Source organism: Erpetoichthys calabaricus, chromosome 5 (assembly GCF_900747795.2).
Source record: "Erpetoichthys calabaricus chromosome 5, fErpCal1.3, whole genome shotgun sequence".
Lineage (NCBI taxonomy): Eukaryota > Metazoa > Chordata > Cladistia > Polypteriformes > Polypteridae > Erpetoichthys > Erpetoichthys calabaricus.
Window position 1 is genome coordinate 219,623,694 of NC_041398.2, and position 26,976 is coordinate 219,650,669.

General features: G+C 38.2%; 2 protein-coding genes across 6 annotated transcripts in view; one reads left to right on the forward strand and one right to left on the reverse strand.

The window, feature by feature from the left end:
* c5h18orf54 (chromosome 5 C18orf54 homolog) overlaps positions 1-21,047 on the reverse strand; it is a 52,971-nt gene extending 31,924 nt beyond the window's left edge. The window contains exon 1 of one of the 4 annotated variants that reach the window (XM_028802566.2): positions 20,883-21,047. The gene's annotated coding sequence lies outside the window, so the exon portion shown is untranslated. Of the gene's footprint in view, positions 1-827; positions 1,052-4,586; positions 5,025-20,882 lie in introns of those variants that run through there. The other 3 variants (XM_051928019.1, XM_051928020.1, XM_028802565.2) reach the window with 3 other exon arrangements.
* LOC114652261 (stAR-related lipid transfer protein 6-like) lies at positions 3,799-25,811 on the forward strand. 2 transcript variants are annotated; one of them, XM_051928026.1, is made up of 8 exons: positions 3,799-4,144; positions 8,525-8,595; positions 9,453-9,527; positions 9,634-9,683; positions 13,662-13,788; positions 20,299-20,416; positions 22,378-22,471; positions 25,196-25,811. In XM_051928026.1, the coding sequence occupies exons 2-8, from the start codon at positions 8,548-8,550 to the stop codon at positions 25,341-25,343; spliced, it is 660 nt and encodes a 219-aa protein (XP_051783986.1). In that variant the 5' UTR covers positions 3,799-4,144; positions 8,525-8,547; the 3' UTR covers positions 25,344-25,811. The 2 variants fall into 2 exon arrangements, with proteins under 2 accessions (XP_051783986.1, XP_028658401.1); XM_028802568.2 differs by having other exon boundaries at positions 9,433-9,527; positions 25,196-25,810.
* Positions 25,812-26,976: the final 1,165 nt, after the last annotated feature.

The window sequence follows — 26,976 nt, forward strand, 5'->3', positions numbered from 1 at the left end:
AATTGGCCCCAGTGTGTTTTTACTCTGTAATAGAGGAGGGGGTTATGGTCACTATATATATATATATATATATATATATATATGCAGATATAGGGAGAAAACTGAAGGAGTCAGAGGAAAAACCATGCAGACAATGCCAACTTCACAAGGATGGTGATCTGGCGTGGGATTCACGCTGGATGCAGGTTCAGTGAAACAACAACATTGTCCACTTACTGCTCAAGTTCCATCGGTGTTGGATATTTTGCAGTTCTTTTACAGAACAACTACACTCTGAAAATCCGAAAACTGTTGAGGTCGTGTTACGATTTAATGTCTAACACTTTCAAGCCCCGTTGTTGAATTCTTATCCAGTGGGTCACAGTGTTGTTCTCCCTGTGTCTTCTTCTCTTGGTCCTCCGGCTCTTCACCCATAACCCAAAACGTGTTTGTCTGGTTCACGTCTGTAGGTGTACGCAGATGGATAATCATTCGACAATTTTTTTTATTGGTTTTGTTTCAGTGAGCGTCGCAGTTTGCTTTCTTCCGTTATTTAATTCTGTCTTCGCCTCCTGCTGTCATAGCATCCGCCTCCGCCCAACGGAGAAAAACGTGCAATTTAAATGAACACAAACTAAAGTTTTTTTACTTATAGTTGCCAAGTCACTGTAGACTCCACACAGTGAGCAGACCGAAATTCAAAACAGTCGTTGTAAACCATTTAAGACTCGTTCTCCAAAAGCAACACTGCACTTAAACAATATTTCTACTTCATAAGAAGTTTACTAATTTAGTAATGCAAATTCCACTGATTTAATCACTAAAATAAATCCGAATTAAATTCTTACCTCCTCGTAAAAAACGCCATGAGGTTTCTTAATCGTTACATGCCACAGTTAATCATACTGGTACTTATAAATATTATCGGCTTCAGTAATAAATGGATTATCCGTACAGTTGAGTAAGCCAACGTACGAATCGCCGACGCCCCCTGCTCTCGACACTCCCATTTCTTCTTACAGTTTCCGATTCTGCGTACTCCACATGCACCAATCAAAGTGCGCGCGCCTGCCTCATGGCCAAACAGAAAGCAACCCTGTGTTTGCACGGGCCGTTCGCTGACAGAAAAGGCTGGCAGGAAGACACGTGATCCGGACGCGCACTTTTCAAACAATTGCACAATGTGACGCTACACAGTGACTGCTATTGGGCAATTGGTTGGAGCGGACCTCCCAGAGAACCGTAAAATAGGGAACAAGAAGAACCGAGGAGTTAAGTGTATAAATTAATGGTGGTGTTGAACAGTGAAGTTGTTGTTGAACAGTGAAGATGTTTTTTCACAGTTCGTTAAGGTATCAATATTAAAATACATTAGCAATTTATCCATTACCATATATTACAAACATTAAAAATAAAAAATAATTTACAAGCACCACAACATAAACTATTAAGAGAAAGAGGTACTCAAAGAGTAACATTACAAACTGTCAAGATAAGGGCTGAGAATCTTTCTCATTTTTATTGCCTTTGAGTTTTTACTAATTTTTTTAATGCTAATGTCCATACAGGAAAGTGCAATAGAAGGTCTAACATTCTGAAAGTTAGACATAGGCCTACATATATATGATATTTACCAAGTATGGAAGCTACACTATATTTTCTATCACTTTATCTTCAGCTCAATAAACAGAAAAAAACAACGTGTAAGCAGACTGGAACAGATTTTTGGGCATACTAGAAAATAATAAAAATATATCTTTCCAAAATATTTTAGGGTAGGTGCAAAATAAAAAAGGTGTGAGAGAGATGTATCTTCTTCACGGAAGCTACACTTTGGGATTATATTAATTGATTAACCGGGTAAAATTAACTTATGATTTTGAAATGGACTTCTTTAACTTTGTTAGAAAAAATGTACAGTATAGACTACGGCACAGACCTGGCCATTTTCTTTCGTGAAATTCTACATAGTGGAGGCATTAAGAGATGGAGTTAGCCGATATAAGAATGGCTTTCCCGATGAGAAGGTTGTTACATTTGCGTTCTAAAAATGAAACTCATTTATTGAAAGTGGTGGAACCTTTTTCTCAGTCTGATAAAGTAGTCAATTACATGGGAATTGCATAAACAACCTTAAAAACATATTTAAGATTAGTGCTCTATAAATTCTTGGTAAGAGTATAAAACGGTTCCTTATTTAATAAAAAAAAGGCCAGACACAAAAAATATCCCTTTATTATACAATTATTTTATGAAAATAGATCTATTCCCACATACAATGTATTGATTATTCCAGATGAGAGCTGAGTGAGGTGATAAGTTGTGCTTAAGAGCAATTCTCCAAGAGTCTGGGGCTTGTTTGTGAAAATGAGATAACTGGATATATAATTTGTTGCACTTCGATTCACCAACATTTATTTATATAGCACGTTTAAAATTTAATTTTGGAATCCAAAGTCACAGGGTACTACTATTAGTGATGCATCAGTTTTAAAAAAAATATAGTGTTGAAATTAAGAACATTTACTCCCTCCTCTAAGAATCCTTTAACTGTGGTATCCATTTTTACGTATTGGGGCTTATTTCTTCAAATAAATTTGAGTATAGGCAGAATCGATGCGTTTGCTTTATGAAACTGTAAAAGTTTATGTTTATGTGCAACTCTGAGTGCTGTTCGATGATGTAAAGAAAACTGTGTAAACAGACAAAAGTATATAATAATGAAGGGCAATTAAATACACTTGGTAATTCAAACTGGATTTTCTCGAGGATTTCGTCTTTTAAGTGCGTGTGTGCCCTTCGACGGACTGCCTGCGCCCAATGCTTTTGGGACTGACCCTGAAATAGATTTAAAGGGTTTAGTAATTTTTGCATATCAGATTAATTTCATTGTAATATATAGAGACGTTATTACCAGCAAGTTAAGAAAAGCGCTATATAAATGCAAAGAATTAATTAATATTATTATTAATGGTAATGTGTAGTTTGCTTTGTAGAGTAGTAACGCCGCGTTCATGCTGGGACGGTGAGGTCTGCGTGACGTTACGAGTCGGCGAAACCCTGTGGCAAAATTGCATTTGATTTTTTCATTTCGTAATTTTGCATTAAAGGCCAATTTGTTAAAGTTTTCCTCTTTTTTGAATTCTATTCCCAAATTTGTTTTTGATCAGCTCTTAGCAATGTACTTACTTTGGACATCAGTTAACATAGCTATTAGAAATTAATAAACGGACATTTGGCATCGAAGATCATTTTCAAGCACAATGTTTCTTCTTAGCATTGTTATATTGGGAATAACGGATATATGTTATAAACAAATAAGTGTATTTTCCTAAAGAGTTGGTTTGGAATTCTTTTTATAGGTCAGTTGTTGAGCACTTGGGGCATTATCATGAATTATAATCAATTTATCTCTTATTTCATTTTTTTCTGTTACAGTACAGCTAAAGAAGGTGCCTTTGTAATGAGGGCTACACATGTACATATACATGTTGTTTTGTGCAGACTCTGCAAAAATCTTCATATAGATGTATGTATAATTTATTATACCCCTTAAACAAACCAGCTACACGTGATAAAATAAATTAATAATGTAAGTAATTCGAGCCTTCGGCTGGCAGCATATCATTGTCATTGAAAAGGATGTTCAGTTACAAATATCGCATGCAAGTACTCGTGGTCTGTAATAACTGTGTTTTAGGATACAGTATACCTTTTCCTGCTGTCCACGACTTGTAGTGGGCGTATCTCAACTCCATAACTTTATCCCAATTGGATCTGAAACCAGCGAATCATCCAACATTCGATAATAGAGGGAGGATCGTCGGTTCTGTAACCGGAATCGAAGCGGAGATTGCCTTTCTCAGTAAGCTACTCCGGCTAAAAAATACCGTGTTGTTGAACGATAAGGTGTGTTGTCTTTAAATATTTAAGCACAGAAAACTGGCACAAAAATAAACCAGGACTTGGAGCTAACCTCTCCGGGAAGCTAAGCAGGGAAAACGGGTAGATGGTATGACATGACTGACATGAGAAGAGATTGGTCAGAACAGCACTGACTGCTTGCCGCGGTTTTATTTCTTTTGACGAATAATTAAACATCATCCAGCCGAAGAGTGGTGAACTTTTATTATACTTCAGGTAGACAATGAAAAATGATGTAAAGGTAAGCGCACGAAAAGACTCGTTTATTTGTGTTTGGATCAACGGGAGAACGACCGGACGGGCACGGGGTACGACGTATTACCGACAAGGGCTGCCAGGTTACTAATGACTGGCATCATACAATACGTCTTCGAGTGTACGGTCAGTCACAGGCCAGCGACCTGTAGCATATGTTTTTAGACAGAAAGACTGGCAGGCAGGGGGTGTCTTCTCACTCTTCATAGAGATGGATAAGAGGAAATATCCCATACATCCCCAACCCTGCTGGAAACACACTGCGCTTTCGTGCCTGCTCATGTTATAATGACCCAAACATGCATAATAATCTATTTCTGAAGGCTTGCTTGCCTGCTGCCCAAATTCCTGTCTTACTGCTTTCTTCTCAAGGGTGCAGGCAATCTGGTCATGAGAAGGACCATATGCCCCCCAAAGTTGCCACCCACCTTTGGGCAATCCGTCAGTTAGCCACAGCTCCAGTCCTGGGTCTGGGTCCCTTGTCCATCTGGCCCCATCTACAGGTCATCACTTCTTAGCCACTTCTGCTCTAAGATCAAGTGCCATATCTCATCAGTTTAATATCTGATGTGGGGCAGGGGGCCACTCCATGTTAAACAGATTTCTGCTGATGTTTCTCTGCTCGACCCAGGATTTACCCTGGTATTGAAGCATCCTCATAAGTGGCATGCCCATTGTTCTCTGCCAGTTCCAGAAATAGATGTCAAAGCTGCCCCTCAGAGGGGAAGGGGAAAAGAGATAGGTAAGTAATTTGTCCCAAGGGGAAATTTAGCAGAATTTTACAGAAGCTCAAGAAACAAATAAATATTACAGAAAGCAACAACAACATGGATCAGACACACACAAGAAATACAAAAAAAAGAACAAAAATGTCTGACTTGGCTAAAGATAAGAGTGCAATCACAGTGGGGCATAATGGAGTACAGTACTGTTGTAGATATAAAGGAGCCCTAGGGTTGTTTCTTGACACACTTCAGCTGAATATTTTGGTCAATATCAATACTTAATGCTAGGGTGCCTAAGAGAGGACGTGATCATAACAGCCATCAGTTTTGTCTTCACACTATCAGTTTTGTCTTCACACTACCATCTTAAGCTAGTTGAAAAATGTAAATGTTTTTAAGAGTTATTACAATAAGGTCAATTATTTTCATTGAACTATTGAAGTAGCTTCAGACATCATTACAATTAACAAATTTCTTGTAAATTTATTATGGCTGAATAGGTTTCTCCAACCCATTTACATTCGTAAAAATTAAGGTGCCAATGTGGCTGTTCAGTGTTTATTCCAAAAAGAACCTTTATTTATTTAAATCTGTAATGATTCCATAAATAACCGTAAATAGATGATAACAGATTTGTAAAATACCAATAGCTTTACGGTTTTAAAAGGACTCTCGCAGTTAAAGTCTCCTTGATCTGTTAGTGTCCTACTAGGCAGTCTACTATACATTCATTTTTCTGTTTTGTTGATGAACCTTTTCAAAGCCCTAAGAACCAATTTAATTTACAAAGAACCCTTCTCACAATTAATTTTTTTTGTGAAGAAATGGATCTTCGTGGAACCACACAACCCAGTAAAGTGACATTTTAGAACTGTTATTTTTAGAAGTGTACCTCCTCTTCCTCCTTCAGCTGCTGAACTATTTTCAGTAACTTCAACTTGCTCATCAACCCTCTCATCCATTGTCTTTACCTGCAATTTCCTAGTCATGACCACTGCATTTGTTACGGCTGCAAGGTTACAGTCAACCCTGGTTACTTTATGACACGATAATTAAAAGTGCTGCTAATGGTTAAGACTTTGGCTTTTATTGTAGTTGTCACTGATTATAAAACTAGCGTAACTAAGAAAATTATGTTACACCACATTTAATTGCTTGCACTGTACAGATAGGCAGAACTATATTTGTCCCCAGGAATATTTTGGCATTTTACAGAAGCTCTTTAAATAAATAAATACATAGATAAATATAGAGACACATCAGAAAGACTAAAAAGGAAGAAAATTCAAAAGAAAGAAAACGTCTGACTTGGCAGCCCTATTCCCAGTGAGGCATTACACAGGCATATTGTCAGTGGTACAAAGGAGCCCCTGTAGTGTTTCTTGACACTCTTCTGCTCAATGATTTGTTGTTGGCTGAAAGACCTCACTGTTAAGTGTGTCAGAGATAGGATGTGCAGTATTGTTCATAATGGCACTCGGTTTTGTGTTTTTTCTTTGGTACTATCTTCAAGGGTCTAGAGTTCCTTCCTTTTAATTAGCTGGATGTAGTTAAGTATGTAATTTCTATTTGATGTGAAAGATTTGCAGAGATCCTAGTTATTATTAATCATTTTGTGAAATTTAGCAAAGCAATGTAATCAAGAACCTCCTCTATATAATCCTAGTGGAATGTCAGCTCTATTATGGCTCATACCTGCTTTAATGGCTTTGGTGTTAACAGAAACTTTTCTTGGTTGGCAGCATGTGAAGTTATAGCACATGTTTGTATAATATTAAATAGCTATTTTTGCTTACACCACGTGGAACAGTAATGGTTTTAGTATGTTTACATTATCTTTAGCCAAGGTAAATAGAAAGCCACAAAGCTATAAGTAATAATTTGTCATATCTTGTTACATTAAATTTAAACCACTTTGAGATCATGAGTCTCCATAGAAGGTGCAATGAAAAACTGACAAATTATTTAAATAAATAAATAAGTGTGCATATGTATACCCATCTTGGGTAAGTGTGGGTTTTTTATACGTTTGTCATGATTGAACTACCCAGTAGCGTGCAGGGGGGGGGGGTTCTGAGGGGGCGACAGACCCAGGCATCCAATCCAAAGAGTGTTGTTCTCTAGGAGAGCCCTGTTTCGAAAAGAATTTTAATTAAATTTTAACAAATTTAAATTATTATAGCTCATTCTCAGTGAAGCACTATGACTTCTAAGCGCTATAAGTGATCGCACCGGGCCTGACCGGGCCCCGCACAGCGGAAAGAGGCCTTCTCTTGAAAACATTACGAAAACTATGTTTATTTCATATGGGACAGGGTATTGAACCCATGAGTCAAACAGCCTTGAAAAGGGCTTCAGCACGAGAGGGATGCTCCGCTCCCTATCCCTCCTTCAGTCCCCTATGTGCAGTGAACGTGTTAAGGGTCACTTGTCCAACCTTGGTGCAGTGAAGTGTTTTTCCGAGACTGAGTTTACCTCACGTATTTCATCTCTCGTGTTTTTTTTTCAAGCTAGCCTAGTCAGTCAAGTCTGAGAAATATGTAGTCTGTGTAGCCAGAGCAAATCTGGGTTATGTTAGAATTCTTGCATGTACAGGAGTCCGGTTGGGTTCTTGACCTTTCACATGCAAACTTTATAAGCACACTAAAATCAGGCACTGTAATAAACAGTGACAACTATACATTAAAATATTTAATTATTTTTAATTATGGCTTCAAACAATGAATTATTATTAAAAAAAAAATCTACAATAATTCTAGTATAAATTCTTTCATAAGGGCGCCAGCCCTGCATACTTTATTTTCTGTATTGATACAGCTACATTAGATTTTAAAGAGAAGCTACAGCTACAGTAATCAATTTTTATTTTCGCCAGGGAAGACATTACTCAAAGTCCTGACACTGATGGGCTGAAAGGTTTAGTTTAGTAATAATTTAACAGTAAATCATTGCATTTAATTCCAGACTATGACTTGTCGAAAGAGAGGGAAAGTTCTATTCAATAATATCCGACTGTACTCCTTCCTGACATTAGCCACGACTTGTATTGCATACAGATTACTGCTTACCATCGCATTTTCAATTGCAAGTTGTGAAAGATCATTTTCAAATGCGAAATTAATAAAAACTCATCTGAGATCTTCCATGCCACAAGAGCGTCTGACCAACCTGGCTTTAATCAGCATTGAAAAAGAATTCCTCACAGGTGATGTAAAAAATAAAGTAGTATAATTGTTTTCGGAGAGGAGATCTAACTTGGGGACACAAACTTAAATGAATATTTAATTTGAATGAAGTGTTTATTTCTTATTTAATTTGCTTTCTTTACCACTCATCATGATACCACCTCATCTTATGGGGCATACAATCAAGGAGTTTGCCCCGGGCATCTTCTATCCTCTGCACGCCACTGGAACTACCACCCCTACAACACAAAATGTAATACGGTATTAATATAAAACACTTTAATGAAATGATGATTTGTTAAGTGGAGTTGTGTAGGCTTTTAGTTAGTGTCCACTGCTGCCAGAGGGACTTTAGCTTCCCTCTATATTTTCCTTTAGTTATTGCTAATAACTTATTAATGAAGAACTTTAAAAATAAAAGATGCTTTCTTTGCATTTACTTTAACATTTTCACAGGTGCAACATGTGGAAATACACAAATGACAATACCAGTTACCATTATTGATTCTTTTAAACAGTTCTCTTTGGTAAGTATAATTTTCTTTCTGAATGTTATGTAGTAAAGCAGGATAAATCATATGGTGTGTTGCCCATTCAGAATTTTATAACTTGTCATAACAGATAAATTGTACAACTGCCTAATGTCTAAGAGAAAACTCACATACATGAAGCGGAAATCCAGCAAAAGTTCCGCATTATATATTAATTCTGATTTTATTTTCTGCTCCCACCATCCTGAATTAGAAAAGAGTCTAGGTACCATGCATGGTCGTTTCTTTGCATCCAAAGCATGTGTGAGTACTGTAGTCTCAACCAAAGTTGTTTGCTGACTTTGCACTTGGTGTGACTAGAAAAGGCTGATGCTTCTCCATAACTCTGTATTGGAATAAAAATCAGGTTCAGAAAGGTGATGAACCTATATACATTTTGGAGTGTGTTCCTTGTGGCCACACACGATTAGGTTAACTTTGTTTTGTCTCATATGTGCTATATAACATTGTGGATGTGAGACAAAGTCAGAGAACAGAATGAATGCTCCACATGAACATTAGCTCCCCCATAATTGGAAGTCATTTCTGTGGAGCTCTGATGCAGCCATAACAACTGCTGTCCAAACCCTAACACAATAACACAATAACACACAATGGTTATCACAATGTAATCTTGCATAAGACCCCAATAGAGCAATCCCGGCCTTCTGCTGGACCATTTCTCAGAAACAGTTAACACCTCTAAAATATTCAGTATTTGCATTTGGACCAGCTTTGCTTGCAGTAACAAACTGTGATTCCATGAATTTTGTAAATTAAAAAACAAATTGGCATATACCAATATCTATTTTTCCACACTATTTTTTTTTTTAGGAAGTATGGATTTTTTAGAGATAGCAGAAAATGTTTCCCACAAGATCTGGTCATATAATCAAGACTCTTCAGGATGGAATTTGGCAAAAGGTTCAGTAAGTAGTGTCTGCATTATGGTTGTACCTATGCTTCTGTACCATTTGTCTTTTGTAATGAAAGTATTGCAACAGGTAAATAAACGGTCTGTTTTTTATTATCTAGAGGAATGTTACAGTGTGCTGGAAACCTTCAACTGAGTTTGGTGGAAACTTGTAAGTTGCAGCCATTCATTTCAGTTTTCTCAAACAAAACATTACAATGTACAGTAATTGACTAAACAACTATGCTTTTCAAACCTTTAAGCTTTTATGTATGAAAGAGCTGACATTTAGATTTTACTTCCTCCATAACTCTGAATAATATTTAGTATGCTGTAAAAATGTTCTTTTTTTCCTAAAGTTTTGAGTGGACTATTGTTAGCATTTGTTTGTAGTTACTAATTAATTCCAAAACATTTAATGATGAAGACCAACCTTCATCAGGCCTTCGTAGACCCTGCGGCAGACTCGGTTGGTAGTAACAGTGTATTTAACTCATCACTACCAATAACTTTATAATGACCGTTAAAAAAGAAGTGAGCAATAGCCTTCAAGGCAAGGAAGACCCTATAAACTTACAACTAAGCATCATATGAATATGCAATCTAGATGGATTTGTAAAGAAACTCTTGCAGTTTTTTCTTAATCTGACAAATGCTCAGTATGCAGCCATTAATGTCACATAACAAGCGTTAATCTTGTAATCTAATTCATCCCAGACCCTTTCTCTTTAAATTACACTGTGCTACTGTATGAGTTTAACAGATACTTTATGTGTAATTTTTTAATAAGTTTGTTTCCATCTATATATTTACACACCCACATACACACACTCATTCCCACTGGCCACTTTATTAGTTACACCTTCCTAGTACTGTATTGGACCCCTTTTTGCCTTCAGAATTGCCATAACTCTTCATGGCATAGATTCGACAAGGTACTGGAAACATTCCTCAGGGATTTTGGTCCATATTAACATGATAGCATCTCACAGTGGCTGAAGATTTTTTGGCTGCATACCCATGATGCAAATCTCTCGTTCCACCACATCCCAAAGGTGGTCTATTCGATTGAGATCTTGTGACTGTGGAGGCCATTTGAGTCCAGTGAACTCATTTTCATGTTCAAGATGCCAGTTTGAGATGATTTGAGCTTTGTGACATGGCACATTACCCTGTTGGAAGTAGCCATCAGAAGATGGGTATACTGTGGTTATAAAGGGATGGACACGGTCAGCAACAATATTCAGATAGACTGTGGCATTTAAACAATGCTCAGTTGGTACTAAGGGGCCCAAACTGTGCCAAGAAAATATCTCCCATGCCATTACACCATCACTACCAGCCTGAACCGTTGATACAAGGCAGGATGAGTCCATGCTTTCATGTTGTTGCTGCTAAATTCTGATCCTACCATTCAAATGTGGCATAAGAAATTGAGACTCATCAGACCAGGCAACATTTTTCCAATGTTTTATTGTTCAATTTTGGTGAGCCTGTGTGAATTGTAGCTTGTTTTTAGCTGACAGGAATGGAACCTGGTGTGGTCTCCTGCTACTGAGGCCCATCTGCTTCAAGGTTCGACGTGTTGTGCATTCAGAGATGCTCTTCTGCATACCTCGGTTGTAGCAAGTGGTTATTTGAGTTACTGTTGCCTTTCTATCCGCTCTAACCAGCCTGGCCATTCTCCTCTGACCTCTGGCATCAACAAGGAGTTTTCACCCAGAAATCTGGCACTCACTGGATATTTTCCCTTTTTCGGACAATTCTCTATAAACCCTAGAGATGTATGTGTGTGAAACTCTCAGTAGATCAGCAGTTTCTGAAATACTCAGACCAGCCCATCTGGCACCAACAATCATGCCACGTTCAAAGTCACTTCAATCACCTTTGTTCGTCATTCTGATGCCTGGTGTAAAATTCAAGAGGTTGTCTTGACAATGTCTACATGCCTAAATTCATTGAGTTGCAGCCACGTGATTGGCCGATTAGATATTTGCATTAAATAGCAGTTGAACAGGTGTACCTAATAAAGTGGTTAGTGAGAGTATACATACACACACACATATATACAGTATATACTGTATGTAAAATGCTAAAGGTTGTATGCAAAAACTCACACACTCCTGGCCTTTGAAGCTTGATCTTGGTCTCAATCAACAGCTTATGCTATAACACACACAATGCAATGCATGATTTTTAAGTCCGGTCCATGGTGGTTTTGAAAGTTGGCTTTGAGTCCTTCTTATGGCCAGCAAAGATGCATCAGCACGCATCACCTGACTAAAAATATACAGTTGCATACCTGCAACATAGCTGACACAAAAACTATGGCTTAGCAAGGATGTTGTATGTCTGAGAAGAATGGAGGGGCAGTAAGATCAACCTACGACCTTCACCTCAAAACACCATGATACGCACCATTAGGCCGAAGAGAGAAACTACACTCATGATCACTGCTCACAGTGAAGCATATACCACACGCCAATGATACAGAATGCAGGTGTGATGAAGACTGACAGTTACCTGTAGTTACTTTAACTTACACTGTGCTCACACAATGAAGTTATACACACCGTTTAATCATGAAAAACAACACAACCCACAACCTCGGGTCACTGCCAGCTACAGTGAGAGAGCAAGGCACTGCTGTACACACCAAATCAGATCAGTCTGAACATACACAAGAAGTATGAGGATAAATATTATACAACACATACATCATCAACAGCTCCATGGTTTGTATCCACAAGAATTGACTTTTAGTGTATTGTTACACCTGAAACTCCAACAGGACTTTGCCCCCCCATTATTCAAGTGAATGTCACTGTGTCAGGGCTCTTGAAGCTCCTTTTATTTGAGGACTGGAGGAACATATACATATTATCAACAGGTCCTTATTTTTGCCGTCCATGACAGCCTTTATTGGTAATTCCCCAGTACTTAGCGCCTACGTGTCCAGAATTCATAATGATGTTGCTCATTATATCAGTGGACGTCACCCCTTTCAATTCCCTTTTATTTCAGGACAGGAGGTTTGAATTTTCAGCTAGTGCATAACACAAAAGTGAATGATTACTCACGCACAGTTCAGCAAACATTTGAACATGTTGTTCTCAATTGTCTAAGTGGAGGTCAGATGATGGATGCTGACTTTCAGTTGCTAAGCCGTTTTCTGTCTGAGCACTGGAGGTCTGTTTTGTTCTTGAGGTAGTCTTTCTGCATTTATACATTATTATTTTACCCATCACCTTTATCTAAGACAGCTTAAAATACCTCGATATTTTATAACCGCTTATAAATATTTTTTACATTTGGAGCAAAGGCTCCAATTGATTCAGAGAGAGTCTCACAGCGATGCTGAGACAAGAATTCAACCTGCAACTCTTTGTTTTGAAGTCCAGTGCTCAGCCGTTACATCACACTGCCTGCATTATGGCTCTAACTGTACTTCAGTGGAGCCCCAGACAGTTGATATTTCTTCCCAGACTGATAAACATCAACTACATGTTTTTTTCTGGAAGTTTGTAGGATTTTGTTTTTCATTTTGACATGATAAGCATGTAAAACGTGTGCTGGTAACTTCACTCGGATGCTGTGGTCCAACATTAGTTAGGACAAAAATGAATCCTGTTGTTAATCGGGGTATTTAAACCTAACAAAACACTATGGTGTAAAAAATATTCTGACAGATTTGGTCACAAGGCAGAAACCAACCATGGACAGCGCAGTACTCATAGTGCCCACTCATGTCCACTTCCCACTCTGATTTATTTCTTTAATTAAGATAACATCATTATTTTTTCTTGTTTGATTACAGTACACACCAAAAGTTGACTGCAACCTACAAACACAAATCACTCTCTTAGTGTAGAAACTGAGCCAATACCTTTTCATATCACTGTAGATAGGTGGAGTCCAGATTCTTTGCAAAAAAAGCTTTATTTTATAAATCTTTTTTGTAAATTAGAACTAATTGATTTAAAGCTTTCTTAGAGTACAGAGGTGAACATTAATTTATCCAGTTTCGCTTTTCTCCCATCATCTACATGACAATCTCTAATCATTAATCTCTGAAATGCTGAAATATAATTGCTCATAATTACTTGATAGCTTTATAGAGTCTGAAAAAAGTCTGTCTTTTTTATTTTAGATACCGTGGGGAAGGTATAATAGAGGACATACCTGAGAAAATCATTCCGTTCATGTACCTGCCGGAGTATAGGATGAAATGGGACAAAGCTCTGAAGTCCTACAGTATATTAGAGAGACTTGATGAGGTACAACAATTATAATTCAGTTTAACTTGTCATCTTCCAATAGAAAACACAATGCTTTCAAGAAATAGTGGAACAGATCTGAGTAATCTGTTGCTGTAGAAAAATTAGACCATTCCTTAAATCTCATAAATGATAACTGTTCCTGGACTAATGAGACAGCAGTTTTCAGAACATAGTGAAATCCTACTATATAAAAGCGGTCGGGATTGTCCTTCCGTCCCGTGAGTGCAAAGCGTAGCGGTATTCCACTTATCACAGACTTACTACTTGCGGCTTGTGATACGAAGCGGCGCGATGTGAGCAGAGTTCTGGTGCTCCCATTGTTCCCTTGCTTTTGTGCGCGATGCGCTGGAAAAATAGACAAAATTATGTCTCTAGAAATAATTAATGTTGATGGAGTACAAATGCCTCACTGCATAGTAAATATCAGGGGAGATGGTGCTTGCTTATTCTCATCTATAGTTTATTTAGTGCATGAAACTCTGTCTTTAGCGGTACAGATTCAGGCTGACATTGTACGACATGTTTTAAGTAATCGGTCAAGCTTTCAGCCATTTACAATGATGCCGTCAGGAATCTCTTATACAAATGAGCTTCAGTATCTCACTGAAATGTCGAAGTCTCAAACTTATGGTACCATTTCTGAGCTAATGGCAGCGGGAGAGTTGTTCCCCTATGAGTTTCGAGTATATTATTATGGAGTCCTACACTCCAAGTTTGGACAGGCACTCGAGGGGATAAAAAAAACTTAGGTTTTTGGGAGATGTTATGAATGGGCACTTTGATGTTCTCATTCCCTACACTTACATGCCCGATGTACACATGGAGCGCACACAAATTGAGGATAAAAGTCGGTCGCCTTAAAAGGCGGGTTAGCCTAGTATATTGTAAAGTGTCATTATTTATTAACATTATTTATAGTCCTTGCAGTTTGTTCTGTCTACTGTTTTTTTTGACTGAGCTCTTGTAAGAGGAAATTGGGAATTTTTCTTTTGGTGTAATCGCTCAACATGATGAACTGTGTCCATTTTGTAGCTGGTCTTGTGGTTGCTTTGCCAGAAAATAATTTGTTGAGCAAACCACAAATTTTCTTGAGATAAATCATTTTACTTTAAGACCTCATGTACCAATTGTATTAGTCTGAAGAACTTATCAAATAAAACTTGGACCAAGTTTCACCCATTTGAATGGCTGTCTGCCATTTGCAAGGACTATTTCTGGGGGCGATGAACAGATTTTAATTCTGACCTATTAACAGAACCACCAAAAAAGTTTTATTTGTCATAATTCCCTCAGACAATAATACTAGTTGCCAAAAAATGTTTCTTTGCCAATCAAAACACTGTCTTGATAAAGAACCAATCATCTGTAGATAACTTGACATCTTTACCATTGGCATAGTGTTTCTCATGGTGGGAGCCTTTCAGATTGAGGAATGGGTGACAGTCACACAGGAGCAGGTCTGGAGAACAAGGTGGTTGTGGCATTTCCTTGAATCCACAATTTCACTTAGCAGCCTTTGTAGCATATGTAGTTTGACGATGGACATTGTCATAAAGTAGAAGGAAGACAGTGGACAATTTTATACATTTCAGTGACTGACTTCTGTAAACTGCAAAGCAAATGAGTGTAATATTGACCAGTTAGGTTGGTCACTGAGGTATGTAATCAACATGGATTAGGCCTTAAAGTCATAATTCTTGTGCAATGATCATTCAGGCACTGGCTTGGACCTTGAATTTCTTTGATGTTGGGCAGCTACCAAGCTTCCATTCTTTTCATGTTGTTTGGCTTCTGGAACACAGTGACCTAAATTTTTTTTAGTCCAAATTCATTAGCTTGACATTGTCTTTGCAACAGTATGTGCAGTGATGCTTTATTTTAGGGAACAACATTCTAAGAACCCAATGTTCATGTTTAATCATTCACAAAGACAGGATTCAAATGACCCATAACCAGTCCCTACATTGTCTGCTATTTCACGCACCGTCACTCCGTGATTCTCCATTACATCTTACTATACAGTGGGAACACATTTTTCTGTCATCAGTATCAAAGCCCAGGCAGAGCTTGGGTTAGTGCTGAGCACTGAAAAAGAACCAAAAACCCAATGCTTAAAACAGTATGGTACCAGCATTTTTGTGTTTTCAGTACCAGAAGTAAACATTCGTTCTCCTCCCTGGTCACCCCATCTCACAGATGCCAGTCTATCATTGGGGGTTTATTTGAGAATAATCTATTTAAAAATGTTCTGGGGAATTCCGTTTATACTGTTCTGGGTAATTCATTTTATAATGACATAATCAAAGACATTACAGAAAATACAGCCAATAGGGAGTTCCAAAAATCGTCCAACATACATTGGAATTTTTACACTAAATTACTGAGAAAAAAAAACAGAATTTAAACAATAAATAAGTAAGATAAACTGATCACTGGGGTGGCATTAAGGTGCAGTGTTTGCTTCTCTTGTTTGATTCTCAGCTTGTCTGCCCTTGTGGGGAATCTCCAGTCTGCAGCCCTCGATTTTGTTCTCCAGTAATAACAGATTGTTCCTACTGATGAATACTGTTGAACGGTTTGGCTCCTTTATGTAGGTTCAATGTAAGCAAGTGTATGTAAATGTGGCCAACTGCAGGCCAACAGCCCTCTTCATATTTGATACTTCCAAGATAGAGTGTTTACCTTAAAGATAAGGTAGAAAACATATATAGCAGAAGGAATCATTTAATGACAGTGGCTAACATTACTTGGCAGAGTTTTAAATAGTGTGCAGTCACCCAAAAGTTAAGCAGAGATCAGTTTTGCAGAATTAAGATGCCATAACCGGTGTAAGGGTATGAAATAAAATGGCAGCAAACAAACTGTTTAAGAATTACATTTTTATAGCCATGTATGGTGACATTCCAATTAATCACTTCCATAATCAGACAATTTGTCAATTGTCTCCATTAAAGGAATACTTCACCAAAAATTGTATTGTTTATATGTTTGTTACCCAATGTAGTTAGCAGTTATGAAGGAAAAAATGTTTTTATACAGAACTGAGATAACAAAGTTTATGATAAAACTCTAACTATGGTGGACCATGCAGAACACCAGCAAACAGTAACAAAAACATTCATGAAAAAAATCTCATGATGCATAATCCACATGTCAGTAATCTAGTTGTATGCTCACAATGTGCAAAGTGCAGACATTTTTTGCCAAAATTTTGCTATGTAAATACCCCTGGACAACTCAGTGTTGTGCGTGAGCAGGAATTGTATCTACAGACGAACACACTTTTGAATTGCTGACAGAACTCTTGACTAACTACCATCATAAAATTTGTAGATGATACAGCTGTTATGGGTCTCATCAAAAACATAGACGATGACAACCCACAGAGAGGAGGTTAAGAATGTTGCTCAGTGATCTGCCTCAAACAATCTGGAACTTAACAAAAAGAAAAGAAAAGAGCTTGTTGTGGACTTCAGGAATCACAGACAACAGCTAATCGGGCCAATTTCAATTAATGGAGAACCTGTGGTGAGAGTGTCCTTTAAATATCTTCAAATCCACATCTCTGAGACATACACAGCGGCAGTAATCAAAAAGGCACAGAAACGATTGTACCCTTTAAGGATATTGAAAAAGACACATATCAGTTATTAGTGCCATTCTATCGGCGTGCAACAGGGAGTACGCTCACTTGCGTTATTACTATCTGGTATGTCAGCAGTACAGCTGAAGACACACAGTCACTCCAGAGAATTATTAAAGTAGCCCAGAAAATCATTGGCACCCAGCTCCCCACACTGGAAAACATATAGAACATCTGCTGTTTTTTGAACAAAACCAAATATTTTAAAGGATCCTTTTCACCTTGGTTTCCATCTGTTTACCCTGCTGATCTCTGGGAGGTGCTACACAACAATTAAAGCCCACACAGTGCGGCTCAAGAACAGTTTTTATCCCTGTGCATTAGTGCGGTTGAATCAATCACTGCACAACCAAGTGGGATTGTAAGACCTGTTGGGAGTCACACTGTGCAATGCATGCTTTATGGGTAGTACTGATTTACCTTTAATTTGTAATATACAGTCATATGAAAATGTTTGGGATCCCCTCTTAATTCTTTGGATTTTTGTTATCATTGGCTGAGCTTTCAAAGTAGCAACTTCCTTTTAATATATGACATGCCTTATGGAAACAGTAGTATTTCAGCAGTGACATTAAGTTTATTGGATTAACAGAAAATATGCAATATGCATCATAACAAAATTAGACAGGTGCATAAATTTGGGCACCCCAACAGATATATTACATCAATACTTAGTTGCGCCTCCTTTTGCAAATATAACAGCCCCTAGACACCTCCTGTAGCCGTTGATGAGTGTCTGGATTCTGGATGGAGGTATTTTTGACGATTCTTTCATACAAAATCTCTCCAGTTCAGTTAAATTTGATGGCTGCCGAGCATGGACAGCCTGCTTCAAATCATCCTATAGATTTTCGATGATATTCAAGTCAGGGGACTGTGACGGCCATTGTACTTCTCCCTCTGCACGAATGCCTTTGTAGATTTCGAACTGTGTTTTGGGTCATTGTCTTTTTGGAATATCCAACCCCTGCGTAACGTCAACTTTGTTACTGATGCTTGAACATTATCCTGAACAATTTGTTGATATTGGGTTGAATTCATCCGACCCTCGACTTTAACAAGGGCCCCAGTCCCTGAACTAGCCACACAGCATTATGGAACCTCCACCAAGTTTGACAGTAGGTAGCAGGTGTTTTTCTGGGAATGCAGTGTTTTTCCGCCATGCAAAGCGCTTTTTGTTATGACCAAATAACTCAATTTTTGTCTCATCAGTCCAAAGCACTTGGTTCCACAATGAATCTGGCTTGTCTAAGTGAGCATTTGCATACAACAAGTGACTCTGTTTGTGGCGTGAGTGCAGAAAGGGCTTCTTTCTCATCACCCTGCCATACAGATGTTTTTTGTGCAAATTGCGCTGAAGTGTATAACGATGTACAGATACACCATCTGCAGCAAGATGTTCTTGCAGGTCTGTGGAGGTGATCTGTGGGTTGTCTGTAACCATTCTCACAATCCTGTGCATATGCCGCTCCTGTATTTTTCTTGGACTGCCAGACCTGCTGGGTTTAACAACAACTGTGCCTGTGGCCTTCCATTTCCTGATTACATTCCTTACAGTTGAAACTGACAGTTTAAACCTCTGAGATAGCTTTTTGTAGCCTTCTCCTAAACCATGAGACTCAACAATCTTTGTTTTCAGATCTTTTGAGAGTTGCTTTGAGGATCCCATGCTGTCACTCTTCAGAGGAGTGTCAAAGGGAAGCACAACTTGTAATTGGCCACCTTAAATACCTTTTCTCATGATTGGACACACCAGTCTATGAAGTTCAAGGCTTAATTGAGCTAATCCAACCAATTTGGTGTCGCAAGTAATCAGTACTGAGCAGTGACATGCATCTCAAATCAGCAAAATTACAAGGGGACCCACATTTTTGCACAGCCAATTTTTTTGAAAGTAAATTATTATGCAGGTTGAGAGGGGTTCCCAAACTTTTTCATATGACTATAATTTATAACTCATTTAACTATAATTTTATTTTATGTGTTTTTTACCTTTTGTATTTTTAGTTATCTATTTTAAATTTTTTACATAGGTGCATTTTTAAGGGAAATTTTGTTGTATGTTATATAATGGCAAAAAAGTCTTCTTCTTGAATGAATAAGGAGGAGAGGTTAATATTCACTTCCAAAGCATATTTCCTGCTCATGGACTGCACAGAGTTTTCCAGAAGTATAAAATTATGTAAAAAAAAATGGTGTGGAGTATTCCTTTAATAGTAAAAGCCAGGACTTTACTTTCTATTCCCAATGTTAACAGTTCAGCTAGTCAGTTTGACATGATTATATGTAGTGGCTTTCAGTTTGAGCTGAAACGCAAAATGCATTATACAAACCAAACCAATGTTTAATTTTATCCATCAAGTTGAAGCCTACAGTTGAGCAGAGTGTATGCAGGCATCAAATGGTGTACAGCAAACACCAACTCTGAATAGAACGCCATCCCGTCATAGGGTGCACCCACGAACACACTCATGGTTACTTCTAATGGACCAATTTGGAGTCGTTAGTTAGTGGATGGAAAGTCCCAACAACTTGAAGAAAAAAAAAAAAACATCATACAGACTACACAGGCAGTCCCCCTTTGCCTGACCAGAAACCAGATGCTAACCACTGGGCCACCACACAGCTCTACAGTAATGACTAAACTACAATGAAAGAAGACCATGCTTCTGCCTGTGTAGACCAGGGTTCCAGCTTTGCTTACTTTTCTTCACCATTTTATCTTATTGATCACTACTGTAGCAAGATACAGACGGTGTAAGTAAACATAACCTGTTTTAAAAGTCTTAAAAAATGGTTTGTGTTCATTGTTTCCTAAAACTAACAAGTGCTTATTGTGATTGGTAATGCATGTACATTTACAGGACACAGTTATATGCCACACGGTAACCCACAGTTATGGCATGGGATTAATTTCTTCAAGAGACTTTGTCGACCTTGTCAAAATTAAGAAGTATGAGGGTGGCATTATAACAACAAACTGTGAGTATCTCAATGGTGTATTTAAGTTATTGAATGATTTAAGGTAGATGACTGAAGATTGGTGCAAGTAACAGAAAATTAAACAACAAACTGGGTCTTGTGTAGTGTGTGCATGAGTGGGCCTTTCAGTGGTCTTGATTCCCATCCAGGTTTGCCTTGTACCCAGGACCTGCCAACCCTGAATTGGTTTAATCAGGTGTGAGAATATTATATTATTGAGTTTAGTCATGTATACAGTATGTTAAATGTTAATCAAACCAATCAAAGTTGTTCTGTTGAAGGACTGTAAAGCATTATTAATTTTTTACATTTTTAACAGTCTTGGAGGCTTGAATAGGAAATTTTCTATTTTTATACAGTTTCCTAAAGATTCTGCTTTAATAAAAACAATAATGTGCCTCTATGTATCAGAAAACTAAGCATAAATAAACTTTGTGGAAACATTATTAATACAGTGTCCACTTACCTATCACAAAGAAAGAAGAGAAATTCTTAATTGTGGGCAGCTGCCAACCTTCCCCTTATTTACAAAATGCAAGCCACTTTTTCCAGGAAAGAGAGGACTGTGCCCACACATTTGGAGGTCTTAATCCTCTTCCCAGCTACAGTATATCATAGTGTGCTGCAAAGAGCTGAAAAGATCCCAGGCAGATAAGACTAAAGGACAACATGATCTGCAAATAGGAAACTCACAACCCTCACGTCCTCAAATTGGATACTGTCCAGGCTACTCTTCTGATTTGACTCTTGTCCATGAATATCGCAAATGGAAAATCACAGATTTCTGCCCACTTTTTAAATGGATTCTACTTGCTACCAAGAATGAAAATACCATTCTAGGAACTAAGTGGCATGCAGCAGTGGTCCCAGGACTGCATATTCTTCTAATAAGTTTCAAAAGATACCATAAGGATATGGTCATAGCCCACAAAATATGTAGACGAGACTGGATAACCCTCCAATCTTGGTGCAAGGACAAAGATTTGCTACATTATTTCACAGCTGGAGCAAAATTTGCATTTCTCATCCTGGATCTGACTTTCACCCACAAGTCTCTATTTCAGTATCTTGACACAGGCTTTCCCAAACTGACTGAGGAGTGTAATCCCTGAATAACAGGAACACAATCCCTTGTCTCATGATTTAAAAACAGGAGCGACCTCTGTATTATGCTATTGCTCACATATTCTTCCAGCTTTCCACACAACACTAAAGAGGCATATTATCCAATACCCCCCACCAGAATCTACTAGTTTCAGTATTTCTGCCCTAAATTTCATCTTTTCCTTTAGCCTTCCTGCTCTGAGATTTTAACCACCTCAATAACCACAGCCCAAGAAATGGGGCCAGTCCTGTAAGATGTTTCTGGTAATGTTTAGAGGCGCTTTCTTGACCTCAAGGTTGCCTGGCTCTAGTTGGGAACAGCCCGAGTGATATCCTGCCTACCTTACCTGAGCCATCTGCCGGGAATTTGAATCAGCATGGCAGTCACCCTGCATGGCCTTAACAAACTCGTCCTACACACCATCCAGAATTTCAGCCACAGATTACAAAGTAATGCTTGGCCTACTAATAACTGTCCTTCACATGCAAAGTTTTTCCAGTTAGTATTTTATGTAAGGTGCTATTCTTAATAGCTTTCCTCGCCATTTTTGGCTATGAATGGGTCCCATCAATAACATTTTCAAAGATGTCAAGACAAACCCTCAGATTCTTGATAAGTACCATGCAAACATTTCTTTGCAGTTCTTCCTAAAATATATCACAAATGTTCATATACTGTAATCCAAATTTCAACTCAAAAGTTACTGTTGCCTTATTTGCTTTTCAGACCTTGTCCAAAAAAAACCTACAACATGGTTCCGGAGGTGGAGTTTTTTTCATTACTAGTACAGTGATAAGAAAGTCTTTTCATTTTAGGAACTTTCTCATTTGATGCCTAGTTCTGCTTTGCTTTTCAGCTAGAAGTATTGACTACCAGGCATGCCTCCCGTCTCCTTCATGTGTGCGTGGTTACAACAATCCCTGTGGATATGTGTGTTCATCTTTACCACAGTAAGTACATCTTTTAATAAGTACTGATAAAGAATTACCAAAGAAACGAGTGAGCTAGTGCTCACCACCTTCAACAGGGGTGAGATCAGCACAAATGACGACTGGAAAAGTCACGTAATGTCACATGGCCTTAACATATAAGTCTTTTGGAATATGGAAGGAAAAAAGAAGTATCAGAAGAGCAAAGAAATGTAGACACAAGGAAGACATGCAAACCTCACACCCAGGATGATGGTTTCATTATGCATAGGAACAATCAACTGTGGCATTAATTATTTGAGGAAAATATCAAGGGAACATTATATCTGAATATACATATTCTGCTGACATTTTTAAATTTTAAGTAATTTAGAACAGTCTTTATTTCTATACCATATATACAGTCATGGCCGAAATTATCGGCACCCCTGGAATTTTCCCAGAAAATGCACCATTTCTCCCAGAAAATTATTGCAATTACAAATGTTTTTGTATATAGATGTTTATTTCGTTTATGTGCACTGGAACAACACAAAAAAACAGAGAAAAAAAGCCAAATCTGACATCATGTCACACAGAACTCAAATAATGGGCCGACAAAATTATTGGCACTCTTTCAAAATTGTGGGTAAATCGTTTTATTTCAAGCATATGATGCTCGTTTGAACTCACCTTTGGCAAGAAACAGGTGCTGGCAATATAGCAGTCACACCTGAAGCCAGTTAAAATGGAGAAAAGTTGACTCAACCTTTCTGTTGTGTGTCTGAGTGTGCCACACTAAGCATGGAGAACAGAAAGAAGAGCAGAGAACTGTCTGAGGACTTGAGAACAAAAACTGTGGAAAAATGTCAACAATCTCAAGGCTACACGTCCATCTCCAGAGATCTTAATGTTTCTTTGTCCACTGTGCGCAACATAATCAAGAAGTTCACAACACATGGCACTGTAGCTAATCTCCCTGGACGTGGACGGAAGAGAAAAATTGATAAAAGACTGCAACGAAGGATAGTCCGAATGGTGGATAAACAGCCCCAATCAACTTCAAAACATATTCAAGCTGTTCTGCAGACTCAGGGTGCAACAGTGTCAGCTCGAACTATCCATTGACATCTGAACGAAATGAAATGCTATGGCAGGAGAGCCAGGAGGACCCCACTGCTGACACAGAAACATAAAAAAGCCAGACTGGAGTTTGCCAAAATGTACTTGAGGAAGCCAAAATCCTTCTGGGCGAACGTCTTGTGGACAGATTAGACCAAGGTAGAGCTTTTTGGTAAAGCTCATCATTCTACTGTTTACAGAAAACGGAATGAGGCCTACGAAGAAAAGAACACAGTACCTACAGTCAAACATGGTGGAGGTTCTAAGATGTTTTGGGGATGTTTTGCTGCCTCTGGCACTGGATGCCTTGACTGTGTGCAAGGCATCATGAAATCTGAAGACTACCAAAAGATATTGGCGCGCAATGTAGGGCCCAGTTTCAGAAAGCTGGGTCTGCATCAGAGGTCTTGGGTATTCCAGCAGGACAATGACCCCAAACATACCTCTAAAGTCACCCAGAAATGGTTGAAGACAAAGCGCTGGAGAGTTCTGAAGTGGCCAGCAATGAGTCTGGATCTAAATCCGATTGAAAACTTATGGAGAGATCTCAAAATTGCTGTTGGGAGAAGGCGCCCTTCAAATCTGAGAGACCTTGAGCAGTTTGCAAAAGAAGAGTAGTTGGAAATTCCAGTTGAGAGGTGTAACAAGCTTGTTGATGGTTATAGGAAGCGCTTGATTTCAGTTATTTTTTCCAAAGGGCGTGCAACCAAATATTAAGGTGAGGGTGCCAATAATTTTGTCCAGCCTGGTTTTTGAGTTTTGTGTGACATGATGTCAGATTTGGCTTTTTTTCCTGTTTTTTTATGTTGTTCCAATGCACATAAAGAAATAAACATGTGTATACCAAAACATTTGTAATTGCATCAATTTTCTGGGAGAAATGGTGCATTTTCAAGGAAAATTCCAGGGGTGCCGATAATTTCGGCCATGACTGTATTTCTAATTTCTACCATAAGAAGCTCTACTACAGTGTACTTAGCAAAATAATTAACTGCATTCCAGTACAGGATTAATTAAATCTTGTGATTACTGTAGGTAAATGATGACTCAAGAGTGTAGTCATTGGAGAAATAAAATCTACAACATCAGTTTGAAACCGTAGTCTTCATTTATCATATGAATCAAAATGTGTTAAAATTGTAAAATACTAGAATAACTCTAATCTAAAAAGGTTTACAGGCAGTCTAAATTAAACATTTCTCAAGATTAACAAAAAACGAAAACTGTTTTATTAATATTTTGATTAAACAACACAACTAAAAGAGTGAGGATTAGTTTGGACAAAAGGTTTAACCCACACTATTTAGAAATCCTATGCAACTGATCAACCTGCTCAAGTTGATCTGACTGTGAGGAGCCAAAGAATGATCAGAGTGAACATTCTCCCTTAAACAAGCAGATCAGCTATCTAACCACCATGTTATTTGCTGAAACGTTGTGATTAGAAAGTAGCTGAAGCTTTAAAATCATTGCAGATACCTAAATCCAACTCTAAACAGTGCAGCTTTCTCCACTGAGATTCTGTGGAGTTGAGAAGCTGGTTAAAGGCTGTGAAAGAAAATACATACAGTTGCCATATACTTTTCCTTTCTTCCTGCTCAAAAATAATCACTGACAGTTTGCTTCACTTTTCTAACATAACAGGTCCCCTGGGCACTCCCGGCTTACTATCTTCATTCAGCCTGACCTTGGAGGGATGCTGCCAAGATCTTTAGTGGAGTCTGCACTGCCAAACAACATCATCAATTTAATCAATGATGCTCAAGCAGGATTAAAGTCAGCAGGCTACTGAAAAAAGTTGGAAATAGAGGACATTCACTTTTTTTATTTTAAACACCTGCAATGAACTTTCAGATTTTTTCCAAACTCCAGGGATAGACAGGATCCACCAGTATAACTGACACTTAGGTGTTTGCTCATCATAAAGAACCCTGAACCCCCAGTGTTTTACTTTCTTCAGAAACACTGTCAATTTGGACTTTTGTTTTCTTCTTCCCCATTATCCCCTGGACATCTCTCTATTCGGAACACTTTTATGTTGCCATGGTTTTGTTATGTTTATGCATGTATGCAAATGTGGTCGGGTTACTCTCTTGTAATTGTGTTCTTGTTGTACAGTACCTTCAGAAAGTATTCAAACCCCTTCACTTTTTCACATTTGGATATTTTGCTGCTTTGTGCTAAAATTGTTGAAATTATTTTTTCTCACATCAAGCAATACAGAATACCCTAGAACAGGGGTAGGCAACGTCGGTCCTGGAGTGCCACAGTATGTGCAGGTTTTTGTTCCAACCCAGTTCCTTAACGAGAACTCAATTATTGCTGATGAAGCACATATTGCCTAAGTGACATTTTAATGCTTCATTTTAGTGGTCTCGCTTGTTAAGGTTCTCCAACCTTAATTGCTTATTTCAATCTTAAACTGCTGCATTCAGTGTTTTAATTGCTCCTTATTAGCAATAAGATGTAAAACAGGGGTAGGCAACGTCGGTCCTGGTGAGCCGCAGTGGCTACAGGTTTTCATTCCAACCCAATTGCTTAATTAGAAACCAATCATTGCCAATCTCAGACCTTATTTAATTTTATGGCTTGTTAGTCTGTGCAATGTAAGGCTTTTATATCGTAGATTTTTTTTCTTTCCAAGGATATCATCCAAATGATTTGAACCCTAAAACAGATCATTTTCAGTCTGTCACATTTTTCTATTAAGTGTTTTATTAAATCAAACCGTGCATGATGAACACACACAGATGTAATTGGAAAAAAGCTAGCTGGAGAACTGCTGGCTGCTTTGTCTTTTACATCTTATTGCTAATAAGGAGCAATTAAAACACTGAATGCAGCAGTTTAAGATTGAAATAAGCAATTAAGGTTGGAGAACCTTAACAAGCGAGACCACTAAAATGAAGCATTAAAATGTCACTTAAGCAATATGTGCTTCATCAGCAATAATTGAGTTCTCGTTAAGGAACTGGGTTGGAACAAAAACCTGCACATACTGTGGCACTCCAGGACCGACGTTGCCTACCCCTGCCCTAGAATGACAAAGCAAAAAGAAAGTTTCTCAAATTTAATAAAAACAAAGAAAACTGAAATATCGCATTGACCCAAGTGTTTCATCCCTCTGCTATGACACTTGTAATCTGATCAGGTGCATCCCATTCATTGAGATGTTCGTACAGGTTGTTTGGAGTCCATCTGTGATCAGTTCAATTGACAGGGCATGATTAGGAAAGACACACGCACCTGTCTATAGAAGGTCCCACAGTTGATAATGTGAATCAGAGGTCAAAGGACTGAGGCACAGATCTGGGGAAGATTACAAAAAAACACCTCTGCAGCACTGAAGGTTCCCAAGAGCACAGTGGCCTACATAATTCTTAAATAGAGGATGTTTGGAACAACCACAAATCTTTCTAAAGCTG

Excerpts from the sequence above, each read along its gene's own strand:
- LOC114652261 (XM_051928026.1), top strand. The coding sequence starts at position 8,548 with ATGACAATACCAGTTACCATTATTGATTCTTTTAAACAGTTCTCTTTG. Across the intron at positions 13,789-20,298 it reads TATTAGAGAGACTTGATGAG|GACACAGTTATATGCCACAC; the intron begins GTACAACAATTA and ends GTACATTTACAG. Across the intron at positions 20,417-22,377 it reads TGGCATTATAACAACAAACT|CTAGAAGTATTGACTACCAG; the intron begins GTGAGTATCTCA and ends TTTGCTTTTCAG.